Source organism: Eubalaena glacialis, chromosome 13 (assembly GCF_028564815.1).
Source record: "Eubalaena glacialis isolate mEubGla1 chromosome 13, mEubGla1.1.hap2.+ XY, whole genome shotgun sequence".
NCBI lineage: Eukaryota > Metazoa > Chordata > Mammalia > Artiodactyla > Balaenidae > Eubalaena > Eubalaena glacialis.
This window is the reverse complement of record NC_083728.1, coordinates 53,084,629-53,111,998: the sequence shown is the minus strand read 5'-3', so window position 1 is coordinate 53,111,998 and position 27,370 is coordinate 53,084,629. Positions and strand designations below refer to the sequence as shown.

Sequence of the window (27,370 nt, the reverse complement as noted above, 5' to 3'; positions counted from 1 at the left end):
TTTTCAAAAACACTTGGTATAAATGGCCATTAAGAAGGTACAGCTATTTAGAAGTTAAATTAATCTAAGCACATTCAATTCCACAAGGAATGAACATATTTAAGAAAGTGGCCAGGAATGAACATTTTATTGAGCACTTACTGTGTGCCAGGAATACTCCCTTTCTAATTTAATCTTCAAAATGAGCTGGCAAAAGCCCATTTTATGAGTGAAGAAACTGAAAATAAAGGTTAAGTTATGTATCACCAAGTGGCAGAGCTGGGAATGGAACTCAAGTCAGTGTGACTCGTAAGATGTAAATAAGTTACAGGATTCAGATGAATGCATAAAACATCTTTAGGAAGAAGGCAAGCATGAGAAAACTTCACCTGAAAAGTTACTGTGAAATGTAACTGAGAACTTCTAAAAAAAGACTCTTTCAAAATGTTGCAGTTCTATCTAAAAGACACGCTAAGTGTTACCTTAATGAGATTTCCTAATGCATGATGCATTAGGACAACACAAAATGTTGAGACTCAGACAAAGAAATCCAACAGTTAAAAAAATTCCTTTACTTGCAACCCACCCCTAACTAACCCAAGAACCTTTTAAAAATAATTCAAAAGTAGCTGCCAAAGATTCCCATCAATTCACCACTGGTGAAATATCCAAAAACTTACAGGAGTTGCAAGAGTTCCAAACTATAAATCTATAAAAATAATAAAACGTCTCAACAGGAACAGGAAGGCCCGGATTCCTGCTCGGCAACGTCCGCATCTGGGTCTTGCTCGCCAGGTTCCTTCTCCTGCTGCTGTTTCTTCCACAGTTTGGCCATGGCCAGGAGCTTGAGGTTGGGCTGGTTGGCAGCATCTTCCGGAAAGATGTAATCATAGTATTCTTCCCAGCCTGCATCCGACTACAGGAAAAAAGTAAAACAGTTAAAAGATAAGCTAACACATGGCTGGAATACATTTCAGTTAAAGTGGAGAATTCTCACTGGGAAACCCAGGGTTCAAATTCAACTTATCTTCATTGTGCAAAACAACATCAAAGTCTACTTGGAAAGTAGAATTTTCAAAGAGAAATTAGAAGGGCCTAGCCCAGTAGAGTGGGAGTGAGTAATTGCTGTTGGATGGGTGTCGCTGCAGCTGTAGCTCACTGAGAGCTACAACCTGGTGGAAAATGCCCTAAAAATCTAAGCATAGCTCCTGTATGGTCAATCAAGAAGACAGTCAGTGTCTTCAACCCCATCTTGCAGTCTTACGTGTGAGTCTTTAAATTTTTAAAGATTTACTTATTATTAACCCAGTAGTGAAAGCCATAAATCTGTGATTATCCTGACTCCCTGCCTTTGCATCCCACCTCCAATCGGGCACTGATTTCACTTCCTAAAGGTCGCCCTGGTCCCAGCTCCCAACACCACCTTGCTTTGCTTACAATAGCCTCCTGACAGACCCTCCTCCAACGAAGCCCCTCAAATCAACCTGCAGGAGACACCAACTGTGTCAGAGCTTTACTACAGCCTAAAAAGCCTTCTCTGGATTGGCTCCTACCTAAAGGCTGAGTTTCAATTCCCTCCACCCTGACCTCCTGCTTAATGCTCTGGAAATACATTTCGTACAGTTTCTGGAACCAAGCACCAGGAAGAACCTTTGCCAACCCCCACCCCCCGTTCTCCAGCCCTGGGTGGACCATACACCCTGCTGTGTTGCCATGGTAGCCAGACTGTGACTGTCTCCTCCTCCAGCTGTCAACCCCCTTTCTCAGATTGTATACATGCCACTTAAAAGTACACATTCCAAAGTCGGGTGCATTTCTGCTCAGCTGGCATGAAAGGACCAGCTCAGGGGCTCAGTTCTTACCCCATCATCAGCTTGGACCTTTCTTCTCTTCTTGACTTTCTCTGGCATGAGTTTGTCTACTCTCTCCTTATCTGATACTTTTCCAAATTCATCTTCAAAGTTTCGCCAAGATTCCAGCAGCATAAGTCTCTCTTCCTTTTCTTCACAGTTTCGCATGCTTTTGTTAGCCTCTTCATAAATTTGTCTGCATTTAGCCAAACTTCCTTCCTTCCCTGAGGACAACTCAAACTGTGCAAAACTGATCCATACCTTAAAAAATATTATTACAGAACCAAATTAACCATGTCACCCAGAAAACAACGTAATAATAAAGCTAATTTCTTGTTAGTGACATCTGAGCATAGTAACATGTTCATCTCTAGTATTCCAATACAACATATTGACTAGATGCTTCTATATAGTAATGCTGAAGCAGTCTGCTTCTATACCCAGTTAGGTGTCTGAAATAGTCTCAAAATCCTGAAGTTTAATTTTTTATTCAACCCTACGGTATCCAAGTTATTTACACGCAGTATAAATATTGACCTGGTATAAGCTTAACATTCCAAAGTCCTCTGAGACTCACAAGCTCTCTGTAAAAGGAAGTCATTTAAAATAAATATATTAAAAAATCCCACACACTTAAAATATAGAAATACACTATTTCTTCCAGACTGCTGATTCAAGCAAAATCAAAGATAACCCACAAAGCACAGGATACCTTGACATGTTGTGTCCGTTGAAGCAATCGTCGGTAAAGATTTCGTGTTCTTTCAGTTTCTTCCTGCTCAATTTCAAAATCAATATATGATTTCCAAAGCACCTAAGAAAGATAACTTCATAGGTCAGTCTTGACATTTAAGAAGCAACATGCTCCTATCCAAAGCACAGCCTAACTAGCATTCCAATCTAGGAAATCTAGGAACCTAGAACTTTCATGACCAATTAAGGAACAGACCATATGTGGATACAAGAAATAATACTGGTGTTTACAGACTGGCCAAAATTTGGCTAAGAGTCTACATTATGAGAAAAAAGACCTTGGGTTCATTTTCAGATTCTCTTCTGGACTTATGAAGAAGAGCAGGGAAACTTGCCAAACCTCCCAGGCACTGTCATGAGGCTGCCACATACCAAGGACTTGCGGGGAGAAAACAGGCCTGGATCAGCCAGTGCACACCGTTTTTGCCTCCACTCTAAGTTCCCTGATGTGCCTGAGTCCAACTCAACAAGCATCCAGGGCACAGCTGCCCACCCGCTTGGCACAGCCCGTCAGGGCACAGGGACCAGGAAGATGTGGCCCGGACGCCTGGAGGCCGCAGTCTGTGGAGTGGCTGAGGCCAAGTGATGGGACCAGTGACACATAAAGCCCTGCCCAGTGCAGTCGGCGGGGCCTGGTGAACTGGTCAGTGCAGGGTCACACCAGAGCAAGAGTCCCTGAGCGAGCTCAGTGGTTCCTGAGAGGTTCACGCTGTCCTAGCTGTGGTTTGGTGCCACCTCGCGGCTCAAGCTTAGATCCTGACGGGATGATTTCAGGCTCTGTGGCCAGCCGGGCCGGCCTGGACAGGGGCAGTGGTACCTCCAGGAACATCCTGGTTTAGTGAGAGCCTAATCCAGGCAAAACTGCATCAGAGGGATCCCGGGCTGTGCAGTCTCAACCTTCACCTCCCTTGTTCTCCGGGTGGCCTTGACTGCGCTGCCCTGGCTCATCCTCTTTAGCTTTCTGTTAAGAGAAAGGGAGGAAGATCCCACCCATAAGATCCCAATTCATCCTGGTGTCACAGTGGGGCTGTGCTGTGCTGTGCTACCCGACTAGAGAGGGCTGCTTCCTGTCTCCAAAACAGGAAGTCCTAATCTGAGTGGAAAAGACTATAGGTGAGATGGTCTTTATGCTCTAAGAGGCACACATATTCAGAAGGTCATCTGAGGTAACACTGGGCAAGCGTCTAAGATAAAGCCATAGTCACCCCGTGGGCCTCACCTCCGGCATGTCCAAGCGTGGCTGACTGATGGCTAACTCGTAGATGGCCCGGGCTCTCTCGATATCGCCAAGGATTGTCTCTAATTCTGCAAATTTAATCCAAGAGGTACAATTTTCAGGCCCAAATTCCAGGAACTTTTCATAAAGCTTCCGGCATCTGTCAAATTCTCGAAGCTGTAGCTCCAGTTCTATGTAACCTTTAAATAACTTGTTCTTTGGACACTTGCCTATGGAAGTTCCCTGGAAAAGAAGACAACCGACCGCTGTGATGCCCGAGTGGGTCTGACTTGTGCAGACATCCTCAGCCTGGCCTCGAAGCTGTTCTCCGCTGAGCAAGAGCCTTGGCGCGTCAACACGGCACACCACCCTCTCCCTCTGCAGTATCGCACCGCTCAAACTGGCTCGACAGAGACCAAAGGAAACCTTCCAATTCACTTAGCTGTCAAGTGGGCCTGTTTCGCAAGAGATAGTGTTTCAGAACTGTTCGGAAAACTATTTTGAATTTCACCTGGTTTCTCAGGATGTCCTAGTGAATGCGGATGTCAGATGGACAACACCTCCCATGAGTAAAAGGATAATCAAGGGACGAACCCTGCTGCCCACAGCCAGGGTGAGAGTAGCTTACCAGAAGGATAGCTGCATCTGATCCTATTAAGAAATTTTAGAACACTTGTTAAGAGGAAGGTGCACTTAATACACCAAAAATCTTGTACAGGATCAGAATACTAAAGATCGAAGATTCGATGTCTCTAGCCGGAGGAAAGATCTGGTAACTGGCAGCTCTAACTGTCCAATGTTGACACAGAATAACTTAAGTATCATCACCCAATCGTTCTTCAAAGGCCGTGCTTTCGAACAAGTCTCAGGTTATAAAGGCACAGTATTTCTGCTGCCTTCTCAGGAGGAATTACATAACCTGTAAGCATTAAGATTTTAATTTCCTTCTCAAAGGACTTAATGATGCATCTTGAGCCTTTCTTTACTCACCAAAGCTCTTCTGGCAAATGGTAAATTTTTCTGTCTTATTTCAAACTGTGCATACAGTAACCACATTTTGGCAAATGTGAACTAGAAAACAAAAGCACAAAAACTCACGTAAGTTAAATTAACAAGGGCCACAGACGAACTTCCCTAAAGCTTCAGAGCTAGGACGGACATTATCTTCTCATTTATAAGCTAAGATGACAATATTTGCCAGAAATTAGGAACAGTCATCTAGACACTTCACTATAACGCAGGGTTCTGCAGCCCCTACTGAGAGGCAGCTTTGTTTGTGGGTGTGCTGTGATCAGGCAGAACACGCCCCTCTCTTCTAGAAGGCAACTCAGTCAACACCTCTGTCTCTCATGCTGGGAAATACACAGAGATCACGTGTCAACCATTCCCAGAACATGCGTGTTTCCTGCGCCTGCGGACGACCACGCAGGTGCCAGCAGCCGGTTGGCTGTGCCCTCTCATGCTGAGCTCAGTCTCTTCTGATTACCATCCTCCTGGAATTTCTCCATTAGCATCTGTATCAGTCATTGGTCACTTAACACAGGCTGCCCGCTCAACTAGACTGTAAGCTGTTTTCAGAGACAAAGAGTGTATCTTATTCTTATTTATGTTTTCCACAGAGCCTAGCACAGGGAAGAGCCAATCAATAAACATGATTTCACTGAATTATTTCACAAGTAACAGATGCAGGAGTTTGATGTGTCTGGAACAGAACACTTAGAGCAAACATACCTTTTTATGAGGAATGAGTTCCAAAGAGGCTTGGTAAACTTGTCTTGTCCTCTCGGGATCCTGCATTAGGATACGAAATTTGCACAAAATATTCACGTCTATTACTAATACTAATTTCACTATTACTAATAAAAATGTACACCCCTAACATTGAATATGTTTCTACAAGTTATTTTCAAACACTGATTGCATTTATGATCAAAATTGAACTGCCTTTGGCCATCAAACTTTGATCACAGAATCACCCACAATACAGCCCTCAAACTCTTTAGCCTGACGGCAGAAACAAACATGTTCTACAGTCTCGGATCAGCAGCAAAAGTTAACCTTTTCCTATTAACTTACACACAACCAATTTCTGAAACTTTGCTAAAAGTAAGAATGTGCAATCCAGCTGTGATCCCTCTTCATGAGAAAACCCAGGAAATTATAAATAATGAAACTAAGGGTTAGTTCATTGTTCCCTTTCAAGTTTCAAGTAATAATCTTGTTGCACCTCAAGGTTTAAAAAAAATACAGCAAAACTAAAGACCACCTCCCCTGTGTCCACTACAGGTGTATAGAGTTTAAAATGTGGTAGAGGGGACTTCGCTGGTGGCACAGTGGTTAAGAACCCGCCTGCCAATGCAGGGGACGCGGGTTTGATCCCTGGTCCAGGAAGATCCCACATGCCACAAAGCAACTAAGCCTGTGCACCACAACTACTGAAGCCCGCACACCTAGAGCCTGTGCTCCCCGCAACAAGAGAAGCCGCCGCAACAAGAAGCCTGCGCACCGCAACAAAGAGTAGCCCCCACTCCTTGCAACTAGAGAAAGCCTGCACGCAGCAACAAAGACCCAAAGCAGCCCAAAAAAACCCAAAAAACAAAAAACAAACAACCTTATAAAATGTGGTATCAGTTCCCAGCCGCACCAGCAGGGCCAAGGCACAGGGGGAGGCGCCCGCCCCCACCCACCACAGGACTCGACTCTGCACCTTCGCCTCCAGCTCCTCGTAGAGGGCGTAGTTGATCCACAGGTAGATGTAGCGCTTCCAGTGCCTCTTCTCCTGCACGGGCGGCACGTTGGCAATGGCTCGCTCGTAGACTTCCCGCACCGTCTCTGCCTCTGCGTCGCTTTCCACCAAGCGCAAGTAATCGAACCATGCATCGTAGTTGTGCGGGTTAGCCTAGAAAGACAAGGTTAATAATTAGAAACCAGGGCTTCCCTGGTGGCGCAGTGGTTGAGAGTCTGCCTGCCAATGCAGGGGAGGCGGGTTCGAGCCCTAGTCTGGGAGGATCCCACATGCCGCGGAGCAACTGGGCCCGTGAGCCACAATTGCTGAGCCTGTGCGTCTGGAGCCTGTGATCCGCAACAGGAGAGGCCGCGACAGTGAGAGGCCCGCGCACCACGATGAGGAGTGGCCCCCGCTTGCTGCAGCGGGAGAAAGCCCTCGCACAGAGACAAAGACCCAACACAGCTAAAAATAAATAAATAAATAAATAAATTTAAAGATATTCAAAAAAAAAAAATAATAATAATAATTAGAAACCAAACCCAGAGCTGCACCTGTGGGACTATGTGAGCTGAAAGAAGGCAGCAGGCTGACTTTCTGTACTCTAGCAACTTTTTTCTAGACTTTACAGGCTATTTCATTTAAAAATACCATTCTTGAGATTCTATAATAGAAAAGGAAAAGGACTATAGAAGACAGACTATTAGCCAGAGGTCCCCCCAGCAAAGCCCCTTTTATCTACAACAGCTTATTTTTTTGGACTATACCAATTTTTCATCTTTTTTCAAGAAGGTGTAAGTGGAAAAATGACTTAGAGACAAATACATAAAGATCGATAACAATTAATGTTTTTTGCTTTTTTGTTTTTTTTAATGAAGCAGCAAATGGTAATCAGAGTAGACCCCTGTTCTGGTGGTGCCCTGGATGCCTCTCCTCCACAGAGGTGAAGGGTGCCAGCTCCCCATCTTCCCACCCCCTGGCAGCCACCACACTTGGCTGAGTAAGGACCCCTGCTGGAGGGTCTGGCGCACACGAGTGGGTGACGTGGAGATGAAGCACACTGAGAACTGGTTTGTGGAAGTAGCATTCATTGGTGGGTCAGTCATTCCCGGCCAGAGTGAAATGTGACTGTCTCATCTCCTGCTCCAGGACTTTCTGCAACTGCCCTGATTCCCGCCCATTTCCAAGCCCGCTCCTCCAGCTTCCTATTGATTCTGTAAACCTCCCAGTATCTATAGCTATGAAAACAGACATCTATTTTTTTCATAAGTGTCTTTGTTTATACATGGGACTCCATAGCACTATGCCTAGATTTAAAATTACGATGGAATTATACCATGCTCACAACTGCAAAACCTGTCTTTTCAATTAACAGCAACATGTCTTGAACATATCTTGCTGACCCCATTTAACACCAGACTTAGTCCTTTGTTTGGAGATATCTTAATCAATTTGGCCAAGCAGAAGTATTTTAAATACAGAGCAGAGCAGTAAAGGAAAACACTACTACCTCTGAATTCAAATCAAAATAGTACGTTACAGACAGAAATGAGAATGGAACCCTAACTATAATACGTCTTTTGTTCAAGCAATTAAGCCAAAAGGTAATGTACAAAAATGGGTTTTTTCGATCAATCTCTGACTCTTCCATCTTCTTTAAAAAATGAGCTCAAATGGATTTCAGACTGCTTTTGCTCAAGTTCTTTGTGTACAATCAGCAACCAACAAAGTGACTTCCAACATGCGAGTGGCAGAGCAAATCCAAGCGCTGTCTGCTTGCCTTTTCTACCAGCCCCGTTTACCTCCCCACCTGGAATGCCAATTTACTGCAGACACATGACGGAGAGCGATGCTGTCGCCCAGGACTAGCCAGCAGGTCCCTGCCAGCACAACGACTCACCGCCAGTGCTCACCTTCACCTCCTCCTCGTACTGGAACCTCCGCTTGCTCACGATGATGTCTTCAATGCCCCGCCTGTCACCAAACTTCTTCTCAAAGACGGTGTAATTTTTAAAGAGCTCCTGGGCTTCCTGCTTTGAAATTCGATCCAGGGCGTACTTATAGATCACTCGTACCCTCTCAAACTGAAAGCAGACAGGATGATTATCTTCCAGAACACAGCACTCTCATTCTAGCCACAACTTGAAAAGTAATTATGACATAAAACATTACTTGTAAGTTAGATTATGAGGCCTCAAAATGTCCAAAGTATGACTTTTCTTCTCCCTTTTGTTGAGGTACTTTCAGCCAGGATGGACAGACACTATTCTTTGAGCCCCACATTTAACAGTGTACCTAACGCTGCCAGCTGGACGTCATCCGTGCGTCTCAGACTCACCCGAGCTCGCTCCTCCCACCCAGCTGGGTCGTTGTCAGACTCCCCGTCCTGGGGAGTCACACCCCCCACCCTGATCACACACCTGCTCTGTCATGGGCCTCCCCAACTCCTCTCTCCTGCATTCCTCACACTCGTTGCTTCCACAGCCCAGCCCTTTCTACCTCCTCAACACAGCCCTTCACTTCTCCCCAGGCCCCTGTCGACCCACCTCCATTTCTCCCTGGACCATGTGAAAAGCGCCCCCATGCCCACTCTGCCGTCCTCCCCCCAGTATACTCTGCATGAACCAGCCAGAGGCTCCCCTCACAGCACAGATGACATCCGACCACTTCCTGCTTAAGACCCTCCACACTTCCCACCAGCCTGAGGAATCTGAACTCACCTCTGGGACCTGTGCAAGACCCTGCATTCAGATCCCAGCCAACCCCTCCCAATCCTGTATTATTTGAGCTACATTACAGGATTATTTTCCAAACATACTATGGGAGAAAATAACTGACTTCTTCTGGGGCAATCTCTGTTTCCATTTCATACTCTGTTCTCTGCACTGAGGGCTCTGGCTTTTTGTTTCCCAGGTTCATTACCTGTAAAGCCCTTAATCAGGGTATCAAATGACTCTCAGTTTACAAACAATATTCTCATTCTAGGTTTAAAGACTTAATTTTGAAGCAGAGCACAACAAAATTAAGACAGTTATAATATAATCCATAATCACTAACTCCCAATCTGCAGCTTGGCCAGATATATGCTGTTTTCCTTGAGAAATCATGTTTTCATATTTTGAAAGCATTTTCTCCAAGGATAAGTGAATAAGAAAATGTAAATGAACTCAATGTGCACAAAAAGTAATCTTTTCTAAGCTGTTCTGCAACATAATCAAGTTCCTTTAAGTTTGCTTACTTCTTTCTGATTTTCCTCAAATTTGGCAAAGGCAACATAAAGGTGTTCATCCATATGTTCATCCCCAAAGAATTCGACAGCTCTCTCATACACCTTCCGTGCATGGGCAAAGTAACCATGCTTTTCTTCAAAGCGGGCGTACTTGATCCAGTTCTTCACATCAGGGTGCACAAGAACAAGTGAGCGGGATTAAAGAAAAACCAGGCAGAACAATGTGGCTTAAAAAACAAAAACCCAAACCCAGAACCTCAACAACACACACTATGGGTGGCTACAGGGGTGATAAAACATGTACAAAGGTGGAGACCCACTAACCTGTGACCACCCAAGTGGCCGTGTCTTGTTTGTGTGGCCTCCTCCAATGCTTATTCCGTATTTTAGGAGTGGTACAAACAGCAGTTTGGAGCCACGAAAAAGCTGAAGTCTATGACTAGCCATGTGATCTGGACAAGTCTCTTATCTTAAGCCTCAGTTTTATCATCTATAAATAGAGGAAAATAATACCAACCAACCTCATTTGATGACTGCCAACTTTAAATGAGAAAAATGTGTGTAAAGCTCTTAGCAATTTCAGGCCAAAAGAATGTGCTCAACAAATGGCACTTTTTGTAGTATCTGCTCGGTAACGTTAATATTTGAATTACTGATTAAGAAAAAAACATGTGGGAGGAGTCAAGATAGCTGAATAGGAGTACATGGAGCTCACCTCACCCCACAAATACATCAAGAATACATCTACAAATGGAACAGTTCTCACAGAGCACCTGCTGAACACTTGCAGAGGACCTCAGACACCTGAAAGGGCAAGAAAGATCCCTGCGTAACCAGGTAGGACGAAAGAAAGAAACAAAAAGAAGAGGAAGGGGGATGGGACCTGCGCCCCTTTGGGGGAGCTGAAGGAATGGGGAGGCTCCCGCACCCCGGGAAGCCCCCTCCCTGGTGGGGAGATCAGCTGGGACAGAAGGAGAGCTTCAGGGACTTGCAGAAGAGCACAGCAACTGGTCTGTGGCAGGCAAGACAGAGTGTGACCTACACAGATGGTCCCTGCCTCAGCCCTGCACACCCCAACCTGAGATGTGTGTCTGCCGGTGCAGAAGGGGCTGGGTGCTGGAACGTGGTGTTGGAGAGCAGATCCGGGGAGAAGACTGCCGTTGGCTGCACAGAGACAGCCTGGAGGGACAGGAGTGTGGAGCTCCACAACCAGGAACGTTTGTGGAGGAAGCTGAGGCTGCCATTGCAGCCTCCTTCCCCATGTACCAGGCCCTGCCTCCACGCGCACTGGGAGGGACTCCCACTTGGGTGGGCTTGAACACCCTGATTCCTGGCCCAGCCCCCTCTGACCTGAACCCAAGGAGGAACAGGCCAAGACACATACTAATCAAAGTGACAAAAATTAAATACAAAGAAATAATATCAAAGCAACAAGGGAAAAGCAACAAATAACACACAAGGGAATCCCCATAAGGTTATAAGCTGATTTTTCAGCAGAAACTCTGCAGGCCAGAATGGAGTGGCACCATATATTTAAAGTGATGAAAGGGAAAAACGTACAACCAAGAATACTCTACCCAGCAAGGCTCACATTCAGATTCGATGGAGAAATCAGAAGATTTACAGACAAGCGAAAGCTAGGAGAATTCAGCACCTCCAAACCAGCTTTACAACAAATGCTAAAGGTACTTCTTTAGGTGGAAAAGAAAAGGCCACGACTACAAACAAGAAATGGGAAACCTCACTGGTAAAGGCAAACATAAAGTAAAGGTAGAAAATTATCCACACAAAAATATGATATCAAAACCAGCAACCATGAGAAGAGGAGAATACAAATGCAGGAAATGGGAAATGCACTTGAAATTAAGAGACGAGCAACTTAAAACAACCTTGTATATATATATACATAGACTGCTATATCAGAACCTCATGGAAACTGCAAACCAAAAAACTACAATAGAAACACACACACACACACACACACAAAAGCAATCCAAACACAACACTAAAGACAATCATCAAATCACAAGAGAACAAAAGAGGAAGGGAAGAAAGAAGACCTACAAAAACAAATCCAAAACAATTAAGAAAATGGCAATAAGGACATACATATCGATAATTACCTTAAACATAAATGGATTAAATGCTCCAATCAAACGACACAGACTGGCTAAATGGATACAAAAACAAGACCCGTACATATGCTGTCTACAAGAAACCCACTTCAGACCTAGGAACACATACAGACTGAAAGCGAGGGGATGGAAAAAGGTATTCCATGCAAATGGAAAGCTGGAGTAGCAATACTCATATCAGACAAAACAGACTTTAAAATAAAGACTGTTACAAGAGACAAGGAAGGACACTACATAATGATCAAGGGATCAATCCAAGAAGATGTAAAATTGTAAATATAGATGCACCCAACATAGGAGCACCTCGATACATAAGGCAAATGCTAACACCAATAAAAGGGGAAATCGACAGTAACACAATAATAGTGGGGGACTTCAACACCTCACTTTCATCAATGGACAGAGCATCCAGACAGAAAATCAATCAGGAAACACAGGCCTTAAATGACACATTAGACCAGATAAACCTAATTGATATTAACAGAACATTCCACTCGAAACCAGCAGAATACACTTTCTTCAAGTGCATATGGAACATTCTGCAGGATAGATCACATATTGGGCCACAAATCAAGCCTTGGTAAATTTAAGAAAATTGAAATCATACCAAGCATCTTTTCTGACCACAACGCTATGAGATTAGAAATCAATTACAGGAAAAAAACTAAAAAACACAAACACTTGGAAGCTGAACAATATGTTACTAAACAACCAAGGGATCACTGAAGAAATCAAAGAGGAAACCATAAAATACCTAGAGACAAATGACAACAAAAACACAACAGTCCAAAACCTACTGGATGCAGCAAAAGCAGTTCTAAGAGGGAAGTTTACAGCAATACAATCTTACCTCAGAAAACAAGAAAAATCTCAAGTGAACAACCTAACCTTACACCTAAAGCAACAAGAGAAAGAAGAACAACAAAAACCCCAAAGTTAGTAGAAGGAAAGTAATCATCAAGTTCAGAGCAGAAATAAATGAAATAGAGAGAAAAAAACAAAAGGAAAAAAAATCAAATGAAACTAAAAGCTGGTTCTTCGAAAAGATAAACAAAACTGATAAACCTTTAACCAGATTCATCAAGAAAAAAAAGGGAGATGCCTCAAATCAATAAAATTAGAAATGAAAAAGGAGAAGTTACAATTGACACCACAGAAAAACCAAGGATCATAAGAGACTACTAAAGCAACCATATGCCAATAAAATGGACAACCTAGAAGAAATGGACAAATTCTTAGCAAATTCTTAGAAAGGTACAACCTTCCAAGACTGAACCAGGAAGAAATAGAAAACATGAACCAACCAATCTCAAGTACTGAAGTTGAAACTGTGATTAAAAACTTCAAACAAACAGAAGTCCAGGACTAGATGGCTTCACAGGTGACTTCTATTGAACACTTAGAGAAGAGTTAACACTGATTCTTCTGAAACTTTTCCAAAAAATTGCAGAGGAAGGAATACTCCCAAGTTCATTCTACAAGGCCACCATCATCCCGATACCAAAACCAGAAAAGGTACCACAAAAAAAGAAAACTACAGGTCAATATCACTAATGAACACAGATGCAAAACTCCTCAACAAAATACTAGCAAACAGAATCCAACAATACATTAAAAGGATCATACACCATGATCAAGTGGGATTTTTCCAAGGGATGCAAGGATTCTTCAATATCTGCAAATCAATCAGTGTGATACACCACATTATCAAACTGAAGAATAAAAACCATATGATCATCTCAACAGATGCAGAAAAAGCTTCTGACAAAATTCAACACCCATTTATGATAAAAACTCTCCAGAAAGTGGGCACAAAGGGAACATACCTCAACATAATAAAGGCCATATATGACAAACCCACAGCTAACATCATACTCAATGGTGAAAAACTGAAAGCATTTCCTCTAAGATCAGGAACAAGGCAAGGATGTCCACTGTCACCACTTTTATTCAACACAGTTTTGGAAGTCCTAGCCACAGCAATCAGAGAAGAAAAAGAAATAAAAGGAATCCAAATTGGAGAGAAAGTAAAACTGTCACTGTTTGCAGATGACATGATACTACACTTAGAAAATCCCGAAGATGCTACCAGAAAACTACTAGAGCTCAATCTGGTAAAGTTGAAGGATACAAAATACACAGAAATCTCTTGCATTCCTATACACTAACAACGAACGATCAGAAAGAGAAAATAAGGAAACAATCCCATTTACCATCACATCAAAAAGAATAAAATACCTGGGAGTAAACCTATTACCTAAGAAGGCAAAACACTTGTACTTACAAAACTATAAAATGCTAATGAAAGAAATCAAAGATGACACAGATGGAAAAATATAACATGTTCTTGGATTAGAAGAATCAGCATTGTCAAAATTACTATACTACCCAAGGCAACCTAGAGATTCAACGCAATCCCTATCAATGGCATTTTTCACAGAAGTAAAAAAAAAAAATTTTTAATCTGTATGGAAACACAAAAGACCCCAAACAGCCAAGGCAATCTTGGGGAAAAAAAAACAGAGTTGGAGGAATTAGGCTCCCTGGCTTCAGACTATATTACAAAGCTACAGTCATCAAAACAGTATGGTATTGGCACAAAAACAGAAATATAGATCAAGAGAACAGGATAGAAAGCTCAGCGATAAACCCACACACCTATGGTCAACTAATCTATGACAAAAGAGGCCAGAATATAAAATGGAGCAAAGATAACCTCTTCAATAAGTGGTGCTGGGAAAACTGGACAGTTACATATAAAAGAATGAAATTAGAACACTCCCTAACACCATACACAAAAATAAACTCAAAATAGATTAAAGAACTAAATGTAAAGCCAGATACTCTTAGAGGAAAACAGGCAGAACACTCTGACATAAATTGCAGCAGTATCTTTTTGGTTCCACCTCCTAGAGTAATGAAAATAAAAACAAAAATAAATGTGACCTAATTAAACTTAAAAGCCCTTGCACATCAAAGGAAACCATAAACAAAATGAAAAGACAACCCACAGAATGGGAGAAAATATTTGCAAACGAAGCAACCAACAAGTGATTAATCTCCAAAATATACAAATAGCACATGCAGCTCTATATCAAAAAACCAAACAACCCAATCAAAAAATGGTCAGAAGATCTAAACAGACATTTCTCCAAAGAAGACAGATAGATGGTCAAAATGCACATGAAAAGATGCTCAACATCACTAATTATTAGAGAAATGCACATCAAAACTTCAATGAGGTATCACCTCACACCAGTCAGAATGGCCATCATCAAAAAGTCTACAAACAATAAATGCTGGAGAGGGTGTGGAGAAAAGGGAACTCTTGCACTGTTGGTGGGAATGTAAATTGATACAGCCACTATGGAGAACAGTATGGAGGTTCTTTAAAAAACTAAAAATAGAACTACCATACGACCCAGCAATCCCACTACTGGGCATATACCCAGAGAAAACCTGAATTCAAAAAGAGTAATGTACCACAATGTTCACTGCAGCACTATTTACAATAGCCAGGACATGAAAGCAACCTAAGTGTCCATCGACAGATGAACAGATAAAGAAGACATGGCACATATATACAATGGAATATTACTCAGCCATAAAAAGAAACAAAATTGAGTTATCTGTAGTGAGGTGGATGGACCTAGAGTCTGTCATACAGAGTGAAGTAAGTCAGAAAGAGAAAAACAAATACCGTATGCTAACACATATATATGGAATTAAAAAAAAAAAAAAGGTTCTGAAGAACCTGGGGGTAGGACAGGAATAAAGACACAGACATAGAGAATGGACTTGAGGACATGGGGAGGGGGGAAGGGTAAGCTGGGACAAAGTGAGACAGTGGCATGGACATATATACACTACCAAACGTAAAATAGATAGCTAGTGGGAAGCAGCTGCATAGCATGGGGAGATCAGCTCAGTGCTTTGTGACCACCTAGAGGGGTGGGATAAGGAGGGTGGGAGGGAGTCACAAGAGGGAGGGGATATGGGAATATATATATATGTATAGCTGATTCACTTTGTGATACAGCAGAAACTAACACACCATTGTAAAGCAATTATACTCCAACAAAGATGTTTAAAAAAAAAACAAACTAAATATAGAACTACCATATGATCCAGCAATCTGGGCATACATCTGGAGAAAACTGTAATTTGAAAAGATACATGCACCCCATGTTCATTGCAGCAGCATTTACAATAGCGAAGACATGGAAAAAACCTAAATGTCCATCTACAAAGGAATGGATAAATGAGATATCGTACATATATACAACGGAATACTACTCAGCCATAAAAAAGAACGAAATAATGCCATTTGCAGTAACATAGATAAATCTAGAAATTATCATACTAAGTGAAGTAAGTCAGGCAGAGAAAGACAAATATATATCACTTATATGTGGAATTAATTTAAAAAATGATACAAATGAACTTTTTTTGCAGAGAGAAACAGACTCACCAATCTTGAAATCAAACTTACGGTTACCAAAGGGGAAACGTCAGGGGAAGTGATGGATTGGGAGACTGGGATTAACATACACACACTACTATATATAAGATAGATAACTAACAGGGACCTACTGTATAGCACAGGGAACTCTACTCAATGTTCTGTGGTAACATATGGGAAAAGAATCTGAAAAAGAATGGATACATGTATATGTATAACTGATTCACTTTGCTGTACACCTGAAACTAACACAACATTGTAAATCAACTATACTCCAATAAAAATTTAAGGAAAAAAAAAAAAAAAAGGAAGTTCCTTTTTTGGACTGATAGCAGTCCAATGGTTAGGACTTGGCGCTTTCACTGCCACGGTCCAGGTTTAATCCCTGGTCGGATAACTAAGATTCTGCAAGGTGCATGGCACAAAAAAAATCTTAAAAAAAAAAGAAGAAGGGAAGAAAGAAAAAAACATGTCACAAAAGGAAAACTTCTAACCAGAGCCAAAAGAGAAAGTTCTGAATTACCATTTACTTCTTCACAGGACGTATGTATTTTTAATCTACCTTCCGTGAAGAAATCGTTAATTTCTAAAGTAGTAATACATTCAAATAGGGCAATGATGTAAAGAGTGCAGGTTCTAAAGCGGCTACTGGGTTCAAATCGCATCTCCATCACTACCCGAGAGACCCTCTCCTGCCTGTTTCCTCATCTGTAGAATGAAGCAATTTCCTGAGTCACAGGGCTGTGGTGGGGATTGAATGACAGTATCTGTAAAGTGCTTAGCATAATGCATGGCACAAAGCAGGCACTATAAATGCTGTTGTTAAACTAGTAATATCAAAATGAGTAATCATATTTAAGATGTTAAAATTGCATAATAAAGTTGAGTCTTGTATCTCGCAGTAGTTATGTTCTATGAAGTCATTCTGCCTAGCAAATACCAAATCACTGCTCCTAGGGGAAATACATACACACACATATACACACACACACACACACACACACACCTCACACAGATTGTGATTTTAAATCCTAAAAACAACTAATGTTGGTAGATTCTCTTTTCTTTATTTTATGAAAGAGAAAACAAGTCTCAGAAGTGTTAAGTGACTTGCCTGAGGCCGCCCACTAACTGGTGCCAGAGAAAGGATTCAGCCCCGTCCAGCTGGCCCCAGAGCTGAAGTGTCTCTCTCTCCCCTGTACCGCCCATCCCGTCCCTTGCCCCGGTCATCCTTGCAGGAGAGCAGAGACAGAAGGCAGATGATCGTCTTATTTGTCCTCAACTGGGACCATGTGCCTTGGGTGATTCAAATTTTTCATCACTCTGGGCTTGTCTGCAAATGACTGCCAAAGTACCACAAATACTGATTTTGGGTTTACAAATAAACTTTAGCAAGCAGGAGAATTCACAAGTACAAGAACAGTGAAAAAGTAGAATCAACTACTTCAAGTTGCTGAGAGTGCTTTCCCGTGTTACCATCTCCTCTTCGCAGTCACCCCATAGCGGGAACTTTAATCTTCCTTTCAAAGATGAGGACACCAAGGCTCCAAGGAGTTACCCGACGCACTGAGGTCACATGGCTAGTAAATGGTGACCCTCTAGATCGACTCCAGTACTGGTGCTGATGACCAACATACACCCCAGAACAAACCAGGACCCGCTGCAGCGGCCAGGGCCTTAGGATGTCACCTTCCACAAGGAACCACAGTGTTAATGCCAAAGTATAAACAGACCAAAGTCTCACTGGAAAAGATTCAATTATCCAGACCACAAACTTTTTTTCTGACCAACCCGTGTCCCTAGAAAATATAAACGAAGTCCATGCAGTAGATGTTGACTTCTAGGCCAACACCAACGACCACATGTCCCAACCAGACCACAGCCCCACGGGAGTGCAGCACCTGGGAAAAGGGCACCACGCAGACCCGTCCAAAGGATATAGCGCTCATAAATGGTGCGGGCCCGATCCACCTCTTTGTATCTCAGCTCGAAGTTGATGTAGGAGTGCCAGGCCTGCTCCTCTGGCTGCCACTCCATCCAGCGCTCGAACACCTGCCGGGCACCCGCCATGTTCCCCAGCATCTCCTCCATGTACGTGTACTTGTACCTTTAACAAAATCATCCCCAATTATCTGTCATGGTCAAAATGACTTAGGGAAAAAAACAGTCTCTGGCAATTTCTAGCTCTAACTTTGTTCAACATGAAGAACATTTAGGGCTTTATCTTCCCTAAACGTTAAGTCAAACATGTTTTCTTATTAAAATGTAAATCTGAAAAGGATCAACCATTGGAAAAAAGGATTTTTCTCCTCAAAAGCTGCTTAGTTTGACAAGATGATTTTTATGCATAGAAGATTACAACCAAAATTTGTTTTGATTACACAGCTATTATACATTGAGATTATAACTTAGCAAACTAAAGGACAGTAAAAAATACTGATAGTATGTTTAAAGAAAAAATAAGATGTAAGATTAAATATATATACGATTACAACTATAAATAAAATAAATACACAAAAACGTGGAAATTTGTAGTCTACAAAAAGCCATTTCATTAGATCAGAAACTTACCAGAACTGGTTGACGCGAGGCAGAGTCGTTATGGCCCGGTCCCAGATATTTCGGGCATGGTTGACCTGGCGATTCTTCATTTCCATTTCTGCATATTTCAGCCAGAGTGTAATATTTCGATAGTCCACATCCAAAGCACGTTCGTATATGGATCGAGCCCTAGAGAAGCAAGATTTGGAGGGTATCAGAAACAGTACATGCAACACACATGGCAAGCATTTGAAACCATCTGCAGGGCTCTGCTATTTTGTCAGGTGTTTACCGTGAGCTGGGTTCTGGGCATAAAAAGGTGAAAAGACGTGATGTTCTCAGGAACCTTAACAAGACTTAGAGAAAGACTGACATGCGTGTAATTGCAACGCAATGTGATAAATGTTATAGTCAAGGTCTGCACAAGGAAGTAGAGGGGAAAGAAATAAAAACATCTGGTGGAAAAGGCCAGGCAGTAGGTAAGAACTTGGGAAAAGTTCCAGAGGCCAAGGTGGGGAGGGAGGATGCTCAGTGCAGGCAGAGAGAACAGCCAGGTGTCAGGTTGAGGAGGCAAGATGTGTTCAGGGAGCGGCAGGTTCTCGGGCCCAGCCAGAGCAGGGGGCATGCTGGGAGAACGCAGAAAGGGGGACAACAGGAAGGCTCAGGCTGTGATGTCACCTTTTTGGCCACTGGTTTTCAGTGGAACTATTTAAAAAAAAAAAAAATCGCAATATGGAGAAAGCAGATGGAACTGTACTTCTCTGGCTATTAAGTGTGTGCCCATGGCGAGACCCACCTTGGAGAGCCTCCACTGCTCCGCCCAGGACTGTTCCACCACAGTGGCCCTCAAGCCCCTCAAAGGAACCCTAGGGTCCCATGGAACAGACTTTGAAAATTATTACCAGAGGCACACGCTTTTACTCGTGCTTTAACTTTTTCTATGTTTTAGTATCTGGTAATCTATGAATTTTTATTTATACAATTACATGCTCAGTGATTTTTACCTTTGAATCTCCTTTAGACTCTCTTCCCATTGTGCATATTTTATCCAGTTACTAATCACGGTCCTGTTTTTTCTTATGTTATCTTCAAAAGTCTGGCAAAAGGCAAAAAGGGTCAAATTAAAGGGAAAGTGACTAAAAAGGACATCGTCTTTTGTCTATTGATCTTTGTACTAAGAAGTTTATTCATTTTGCTCTTATTTAAGAGAAATTACATCCTGGAAGCCTTAAGAAATAAGAAACCTACTAAAGAAGGTTATGGTCACAAGCGTTTCCTTAAAGTCTTACATGCAAACAAAGAGAAAAACTTTAGATAAAAAGAATTATTAGTAGAATTGTTGATATTTTCTCTTATTGCTCATGACAACTAACTGGTACTTTAATATACTCTACACTTTTCCTAATAAGAAAACGTTTTTACCTATTTAAGTCCTCTCAGTGTCTCAGAATTTCATACACAGCTCATGCAGGATAACTAGTAAGTAGATACAGTAAGATCAGCAGTTTAAAATGATCCCACATCCTAGGGTGAGAAGGTCAGATCAGATCCCCAAGTCTTGTCGCAGCTCTATCCCAGGTTTTACCTCTTAACACACAAGGCGGTACAGACAAAAGAACATAATGCAATCTCGCTAATTCCACCCCTCCTCCAGCTGCCTGTTGTTCTGCCTGTTAAACTTCCACTCATCTTTGATTCAGCACCAAACATTCTGTCTCTGATGGATTTAATTTCTTTAAGACAGACAACTCACGGCATATTTCACAGAGCTCAGCACAATGCAATCACCTGGTAACCAGAAGTTATACTATTCATGTGGCTAGAAAAAACACTCACCTCTTCTTAGCTTATAGTCTAACCAGTGAGGAACTTTTCAAACTCTAACCCATAAATTCCTAACAGTATCAACAGACTAAAAGAAATCACATGGACCGACCTTCCTCTTCCTTAGTTTGTAATCATTTAACTCTTCTTCATCTGTGATCTTCTGTTGAGGGGGAGGTGGAAGAAGCTCAAGTTCTCTTTCCTTAGCTTCTCTTAGCAGTTGCTCCGCAGTTATCTGCACCTCAGCTGGGGCTTTGTTTTTCACCTTTTAAGACAGGAGACATTTCTATTTTTAGCAAGTGCTCTTCGCAACAAGGTTTAAGAAACAAATGAACATTTTTCTGGATGTGAACTTTATAAACATTATTACAAGATGCCCTCTTTGCACGACATGCTCCCATTTCTCTATGAAACAAAGTAAAAAAAATATTTTCTATCTTATGCAGGGTATCTATTACAAAGCCATAGGTAAAAGCCTCAAGAGACAAGAGAGCAAAACCAGCAAGTTTTCCCTTTTAGAATAGTATAATAATAAACTTCGAGGCTGCCTTGGTAAAATTCTCACAAAAGGTTTTGTTTTATCAAGATGTGTGCCATTTCTTATCTGGCATTTCAACCTCTATTTACAGAATTCTTCAATTTCTGCCCCAGGTGGATAACTGCGTTTGACTTTTCATGGCATTTCAAAGACATATTCAGTAAGTTCCCATCATTAGACTGTAAGCTTCTTGAGGTCTCAGAGCTGTGCTGTCCAACACAGCAGCCATGAATCACATTTGGTGAGTCCAAACTGGGCTGCAAGTGTAAAACACACACAGGATTTTGAAGACTTAATATGAAAAAGAGAATAAACTACCTAATTAAACTTTTTATATTCCTTACATGTTGGAATGACACTATCTTGGCTACACCGGTTAAATATAATATATAAATTAAAATTCACGTCACGTGTTTTAACTTTTTAATACAGCTATGAGAAAACTTACAATTACCTATGTGGCTCAGGTTATATTTCAATGGGACCCATGGACCCCAATAAAAGTTTATGGAACTGAATTATAAGAAATATTAAGTATTTAATGCCATGTGTGGAATGATGATGATGATAATGATAATGATAATGGCTCATACCTAATAAGCATTAACTGCCAGAAGCTGTGCTATGTGCTTTCTACGCATTACCTCAGGGGGTCATCTACATGGGTATATAAAGGACAGGCTCCAGAAACAGACTGGAGGGAGAGTATCTGTAAAGGCTTAGAACAAAGCCTGTCACATATATTAAGCACTCGCTAAGTATTAGCCGCCGACGGAAATATCAGCGCGTATCAGATATTTTGCTTAATTGCTTAAATTATGCCAACACACAGCTCTTGTCATCTGCTCTCATTCCCTCTACTCTCAGCTGGGTAACTCCTATTCCGCCTTCAAGGGTCAGCTTAACCGTCTCTTCCTCAGCAAAGTTTACGCTGGAAACCCCTCACACAAGCCCAGATGCCACGGCATATTCCACTCGGCCTCAGTAGCCTTTGCAAGGTTGCCATTTTACCCTTAAGGTATCTTACTGGAGGGCTGCTCGTCGCCCGCCCTCGTTGGAGCCCCCCAGCGCCTAGAGCTTGCCCGGCTCAGCTGGCCTGTATTGAAGGACCCCACTCCTTCCCCCGCAAAACACCTCCCCACACGACGGCCCCGCGGACACTGGTGTGCCTCCCCGCCCCCCACCGGCTGGCCCTTCCCTCCCGCTCCCCCGCGGTCCCGCACGGGGCGGGCCGGCTCCCGGGACCACACGCCTCCCGCCCCGGGCATCACCTAGGCGGAGCCAACCCCTCCCCTAGGCCTCCTTCCACGAGGCCCCGCGCCGCCGCCTACCTTGGCCACTTTGGGGATCCTCTGCTTCCCGGCCGCGGTGGAGGCCGCCATGGCTGCAGCGGGAGACTCAGGCAACCCCTAGACCCCACAAATGGGCCCAGAGCCCTCGCCCGCACAGCAAAGCTCTCCGACAAGCTGGATCCCGGAACGGGAAGCGGAACTGGCCGGAGTGACCTTTGACATCCCTCCCGCGCCGTGACGGAGGCAACGTCGTTTCTGTGGTAACCGGGCTGCGCGTCCTCCTCGGAGCAGGGGTTGGAGCACGGCGTCTGGAGTTGCAGGTGAGGTGGGGAGTGCTGGCTGCCCGGCAGGGAGGCGGGCAGGTTCCGGGGCGTCCGGGGCGCATTCCCATGTCGCCTCAGGGACTGAGATGACCGTGCGAGGACGGGTGGCTCTGTGGAGCCGCGGCACCGGGCAAGGGAACAGGAACCAGGCTCCGGTCCGGACGCTCGAGGGCGGGGAAAGAGAGGCCGGCCAGAAAACTACCCTTCCAGGCATGCCGAGCGCGATCTGCTGCGCTCCTCGGCGGCTCGGCGGCCCGGCGCCGCGGTGCATTCTAGGCTTTGTAGTCCCTGAGGTTTACTCCCACTTGGTTTCTGGACAGTTGTGACCCAATAATTAACTCTAAGGCTTGTAACTAAAAGCAACTGAAGGTATTTTAAAGCCAGATAATAGAAAAAAGTGAAAATAAGTCATCAGAGTACTAGTAAATAAGCCAGCCTTGTGGTCAGATAAGCAGATATTTAAAGTTTCTGTGACTGTGTCTTAATTTCGTCAATTCTCTTAGCCCCAATGTCCTTAACTATACGACAAAAATAATATGTATTTCACCAGGTTTAAAGAGAAAATCTATGTAAAGTGCCCAGTAAATGTTAGCTGGTATAATTCTTGACCTGTCTTCAGAAACAGAAAAATTAATTATGTGCACACAAATGGTTAAGAGAATTTTTAAATAATAGACTTTATTTTTATAGAGCAGTTTTAGGTTCACAGAAAAAATTGAGTGAAAGGTACAGAAAATAACTATTTCTCCCGACCCCCCAACCCCCCCACTATCAATAGTAGTACATTTGTTACAGTCCTTGGACCCACATTGACACATCACACATCATCATCACCCAGTGTTCATAGTTAACAGAGGGTTCACTCGTGGTGTTGAACAGTGTATGGGATTTGACAAATAATACATTGCCATGTATCCATCATAATAGAATGGTAAAGAATAGCTTCACTGCCCTAAAAATCCTTGCGCTCCACCTATTCATCCCTCCCTCCCCTTTTGCTTCTGCAACCACTGACTTTTTTTGTCTTCAATGAGTCTTTTTCAGAATGTCATATCATTAGAATTATATAGTGTGTAGCCTTTTCAGATTGGCTTCTTTCACTTCGTAATATGCATTTAAGATTCCTCCATGTCTTTTCCTGGCTTGATGGCTCATTGGTAATTTTTGACAGTTACAAGTCACTTATTTATATATTTATGTATATATTTATGTACCTAGAACTATCACATTTACCTCTGCTTTCAAAAAAATAGTGCTTTCAAAAAAATTTTTATGCTGATTTCTCAAACGGAAGTCATTCGTAACCGATATAAAAACATTTGCCATAGTTCTGTACCACCATATTATTATTTAAACATTTTAAAGTTATCTCATTTTTCAAATCTTGGATAAATTGAATGAGATTTTATATAACTGCGATAAAGAGCAGTAAATAAATAAATAAATAGCTATTAAAAAGGTATTTCCCTTGAGTTCCCTTAAATTTGTAACTCAATGCAATTGATTTGACAAAGTTTAATCATCTGTAGCTGCCTCTAAAAGATTCAAACACCTTAGAATGTTTTATTTCTGATTGCCTTCCTTCCACCTCACAAGTTTTTAATTGTCTGGTAATTCAATTCACCTATTGTTTTTAAAGCAAAATTCATCATCATTATTACTTTTTTTTTTCTGGCCATCAGTGCTTATTTAGACACACATGCATGTTTACTAGTCTCTCCCCAGCGTTTCATCTGTATTCTGCTCCTTTCTGATTTTAATTTTCTTCTTCCTGATATACATCTTTTACTAGTCCTTTCAACCAGGTTCTTTGAATGGTAATTTCTCTCAGTCTTTGTAGTAATTGTCTTATTTCACTTTCATTTTTAAATGATCATTCAGGTAGGTATAGAATTCTAGGTTAATGATTATTTTTACCTCTGTATTTTTAAAATACTGTTCTGGTGGTCGGGAAACGATAGCCCATAGGCCAAATTCAGCACATTATTTTTTGTGTGGCCCATGAGCTAAGAATTTTTTAAAAACATTTTTAAACAATTGAAAAAAAACTAAAAGAATATTTCAGGATACACTCACTATTATAAAAGTCAAATTTCAGTGTCCATAGAGTAAAATTTTATTGGAATACAGTCATCATGAAATTTGTGCAAGAATATATCTAAACAACAACATCAAAAAGCCGAATGATATAATACTGTGTTTTGAAAGAAAACCATACACACTGTATAATTCCATTTATAGGGTGTTCAAAAAGTGGCCAAGGGCATCTGTGTGATGGAAGTCAGAATGGTGCTTACCTTTGGATGGGGCAGCCTTCCAGGGCACTGGGAACGCTCCACGCTGTTCTTTTTATTTTTATTTTTTTAATTTTTAAAATTTTTTTAATGTTTATTTATTTATTTATTTTTGGCTGCATTGGGTCTTTGTTGCTGCGCGTGGGCCTTCTCTAGTTGTGGCGAGCGGGGGCTACTCTTTGTTGCAGTGTGTGGGCTTCTCATTGCAGTGGCTTCTCTTGTTGCGGAGCACGGGCTCTAGGCACGCGGGCTCAGTAGTTGTGGCACACAGGCTCAGTAGTTGTGGCTTGCGGGCTCTAGAGCACAGGCTCAGTAGTTGTGGTGCACTGGCTTAGTTGCTCCACGGAATGTGGGATCTTCCCGGACCAGGGCTCGAACCTGTGTCCCCTGCATTGGCAGGTGGATTCTTAACCACTGTACCACCAGGGAAGTCCCCACGCTGCTCTTAGAGTCAGTGCAATGGCGGAAATGAACTTCCCAATGGCTAAGAACATAATAAGATGTTTTTCCTTAGGAAAAAAGGAGAGAGTAAACAGAGAGGAAGGGAGGGAGGGATGGAGGTAGGAAGGGAGGAAAGGAAACAGAGAGGGAGGGAGAGACACACACACATTGAGGCCTCGAGACATCGAGAGAGAGAGAGAGAGATTGAGCTCATTTGCTGCCCGCTGTTCTGTCAGCAGCATCCCCACCGTGTCTCTCTGAACATGAGACTCTCCACTGTTGCTGTCATTAGAGATTCTCCTCAGATTGGCTGTGGGAAAGGCTGAGTTCTACAAAGAAAGCAGGTACTTTATCCTGGAGCTTCCCAGAGACTTTCATGGGCATAGTGGCCCCTGCGGAAGGCCTTTGCAAGCAGCGTCTCTTACACTTATTTGACCACAGGACTCTTTTCCCTTCAAGATACCTCTCAGGACTGCTGCCCCTCAGGGCTCCAGTTTGGGGAACTCTGTATGGACCATGGGTGGCAACTGTATTTCCCCTGTAACTCTTGACCACATGCCATGGCGGCCGATTAAATATGAAGACGCTGAATCAGTAAATAATTCCTTTCAATGTTCTTCAGTCCTATTGTTTGAATATTTTAAAGCAGCTTTGTGGGAAACAAAGAATACAGTTGCAGACATTTCTAGACAGGCCAATCCTCAGAAACATCATTCTCCTGGAGAGACACATGTCAACTGGTTTTTGGGGACAGTCGTCACAGCCTACCCCCAGGGGAGATGCGTCCCACCAGCCACGCTCGCTCTGACCACACGGAAATTGGAGGAATGTCCTGTTTCATAAGTACTGAAGCCAGACTGGCTTGTCATCTCAGGCTAACAGTGGGCTGTTTTTCTCTCTTTCGGGGACAGGATCAAAAATGTCAGTACTCACTTCTCCAAGAGGAAAGGTGGAGGTGGTTCATTGCCGAAGAACAGAGTCACAGGATATTTATTGCATCAAAAACCTCATTAGAAAATTTACCCAGAAGCTGTTTGGGAGTCTTAATATCATCTCTCTTCTGTAAGTACATAGCAAAGGGGCTCCACTCCTTTGTCCTTAGGGTGGGGCTTGTGGCGAGGAAAGGGCAGCAGGAAAGTCTGCCCTACTGAGCGGGAGATCTCTGGGAACAACCATCGCTAAGTCCCATAACAACATGTAAATTGAAAAGACTTCTCGTGACTTTTGGATTCAGGCAAACTAGGGTTCAAATCTCAACTGCCCCACCCACTAGTAGAGTCACTTAGCTACCCGTTTTGAGAATTTATTTTCTTTCAGACTCTGTGCTTTGCCAACATCGTCTTGTTTAACTCTGAGGTAGCCACTGTCATGCCCATTTTACAGATGAGAGAGTGGAGGCCCGCCCAAGGTCCAGCAGTTAGTAAGTGACAAAGCCTGGATGTGCCCTTAGCCACTCCTGTTGAAATGTTCTTCTAATCTTCAAAATATGCCTAGGTTTTTTTTTTAAATCTTTTTTCTCCCTGTTTTGTATTTTTTTTAGACACCAAAATATGAATATCCTATAAGCTGTTCCTCATTATTTTTATTGAAAATGGTAAGAGAGAGCACAGTGTTTTGGATTTCATAAAGCTTCAGGTTAAATACAATTGAAATGTTTAAACTAGGCCAGCCTAAGACATGAAAATTTGCAGTTTCTGATCACCACAGTGATGAATGTAATGTAAATTTGGCACAGTTTTGTTGGAGAATGATATGTATAAAAATGCTT

At 42.5% G+C, this 27,370-nt stretch overlaps 2 protein-coding genes across 2 annotated transcripts in view; one reads left to right on the top strand and one right to left on the bottom strand.

Moving 5' to 3' along the window:
• Positions 1–526: 526 nt before the first annotated feature.
• On the bottom strand, positions 527–22,739 carry CRNKL1 (crooked neck pre-mRNA splicing factor 1). Its single transcript, XM_061208390.1, has 14 exons — positions 22,584–22,739; positions 20,827–20,979; positions 19,895–19,986; positions 18,921–19,079; positions 18,290–18,456; positions 9,762–9,940; positions 8,437–8,607; positions 6,506–6,697; positions 5,530–5,589; positions 4,789–4,869; positions 3,802–4,041; positions 2,542–2,643; positions 1,842–2,090; positions 527–895 (listed from the first exon to the last, which is right to left on the bottom strand). The coding sequence occupies exons 1-14, from the start codon at positions 22,632–22,634 to the stop codon at positions 710–712; spliced, it is 2,082 nt and encodes a 693-aa protein (XP_061064373.1). The 5' UTR covers positions 22,635–22,739; the 3' UTR covers positions 527–709.
• A 69-nt stretch (positions 22,740–22,808) lies between these two features.
• The window catches only part of CFAP61 (cilia and flagella associated protein 61), a 255,942-nt gene continuing 251,380 nt past the window's right edge, over positions 22,809–27,370 (top strand). Inside the window, exons 1-2 of the mRNA XM_061208391.1 lie at positions 22,809–22,864; positions 26,514–26,664. Coding sequence (XP_061064374.1) covers positions 26,522–26,664 — 143 coding nt within the window. The 5' untranslated portion in view covers positions 22,809–22,864; positions 26,514–26,521. The remainder of the gene's footprint in view (positions 22,865–26,513; positions 26,665–27,370) is intronic.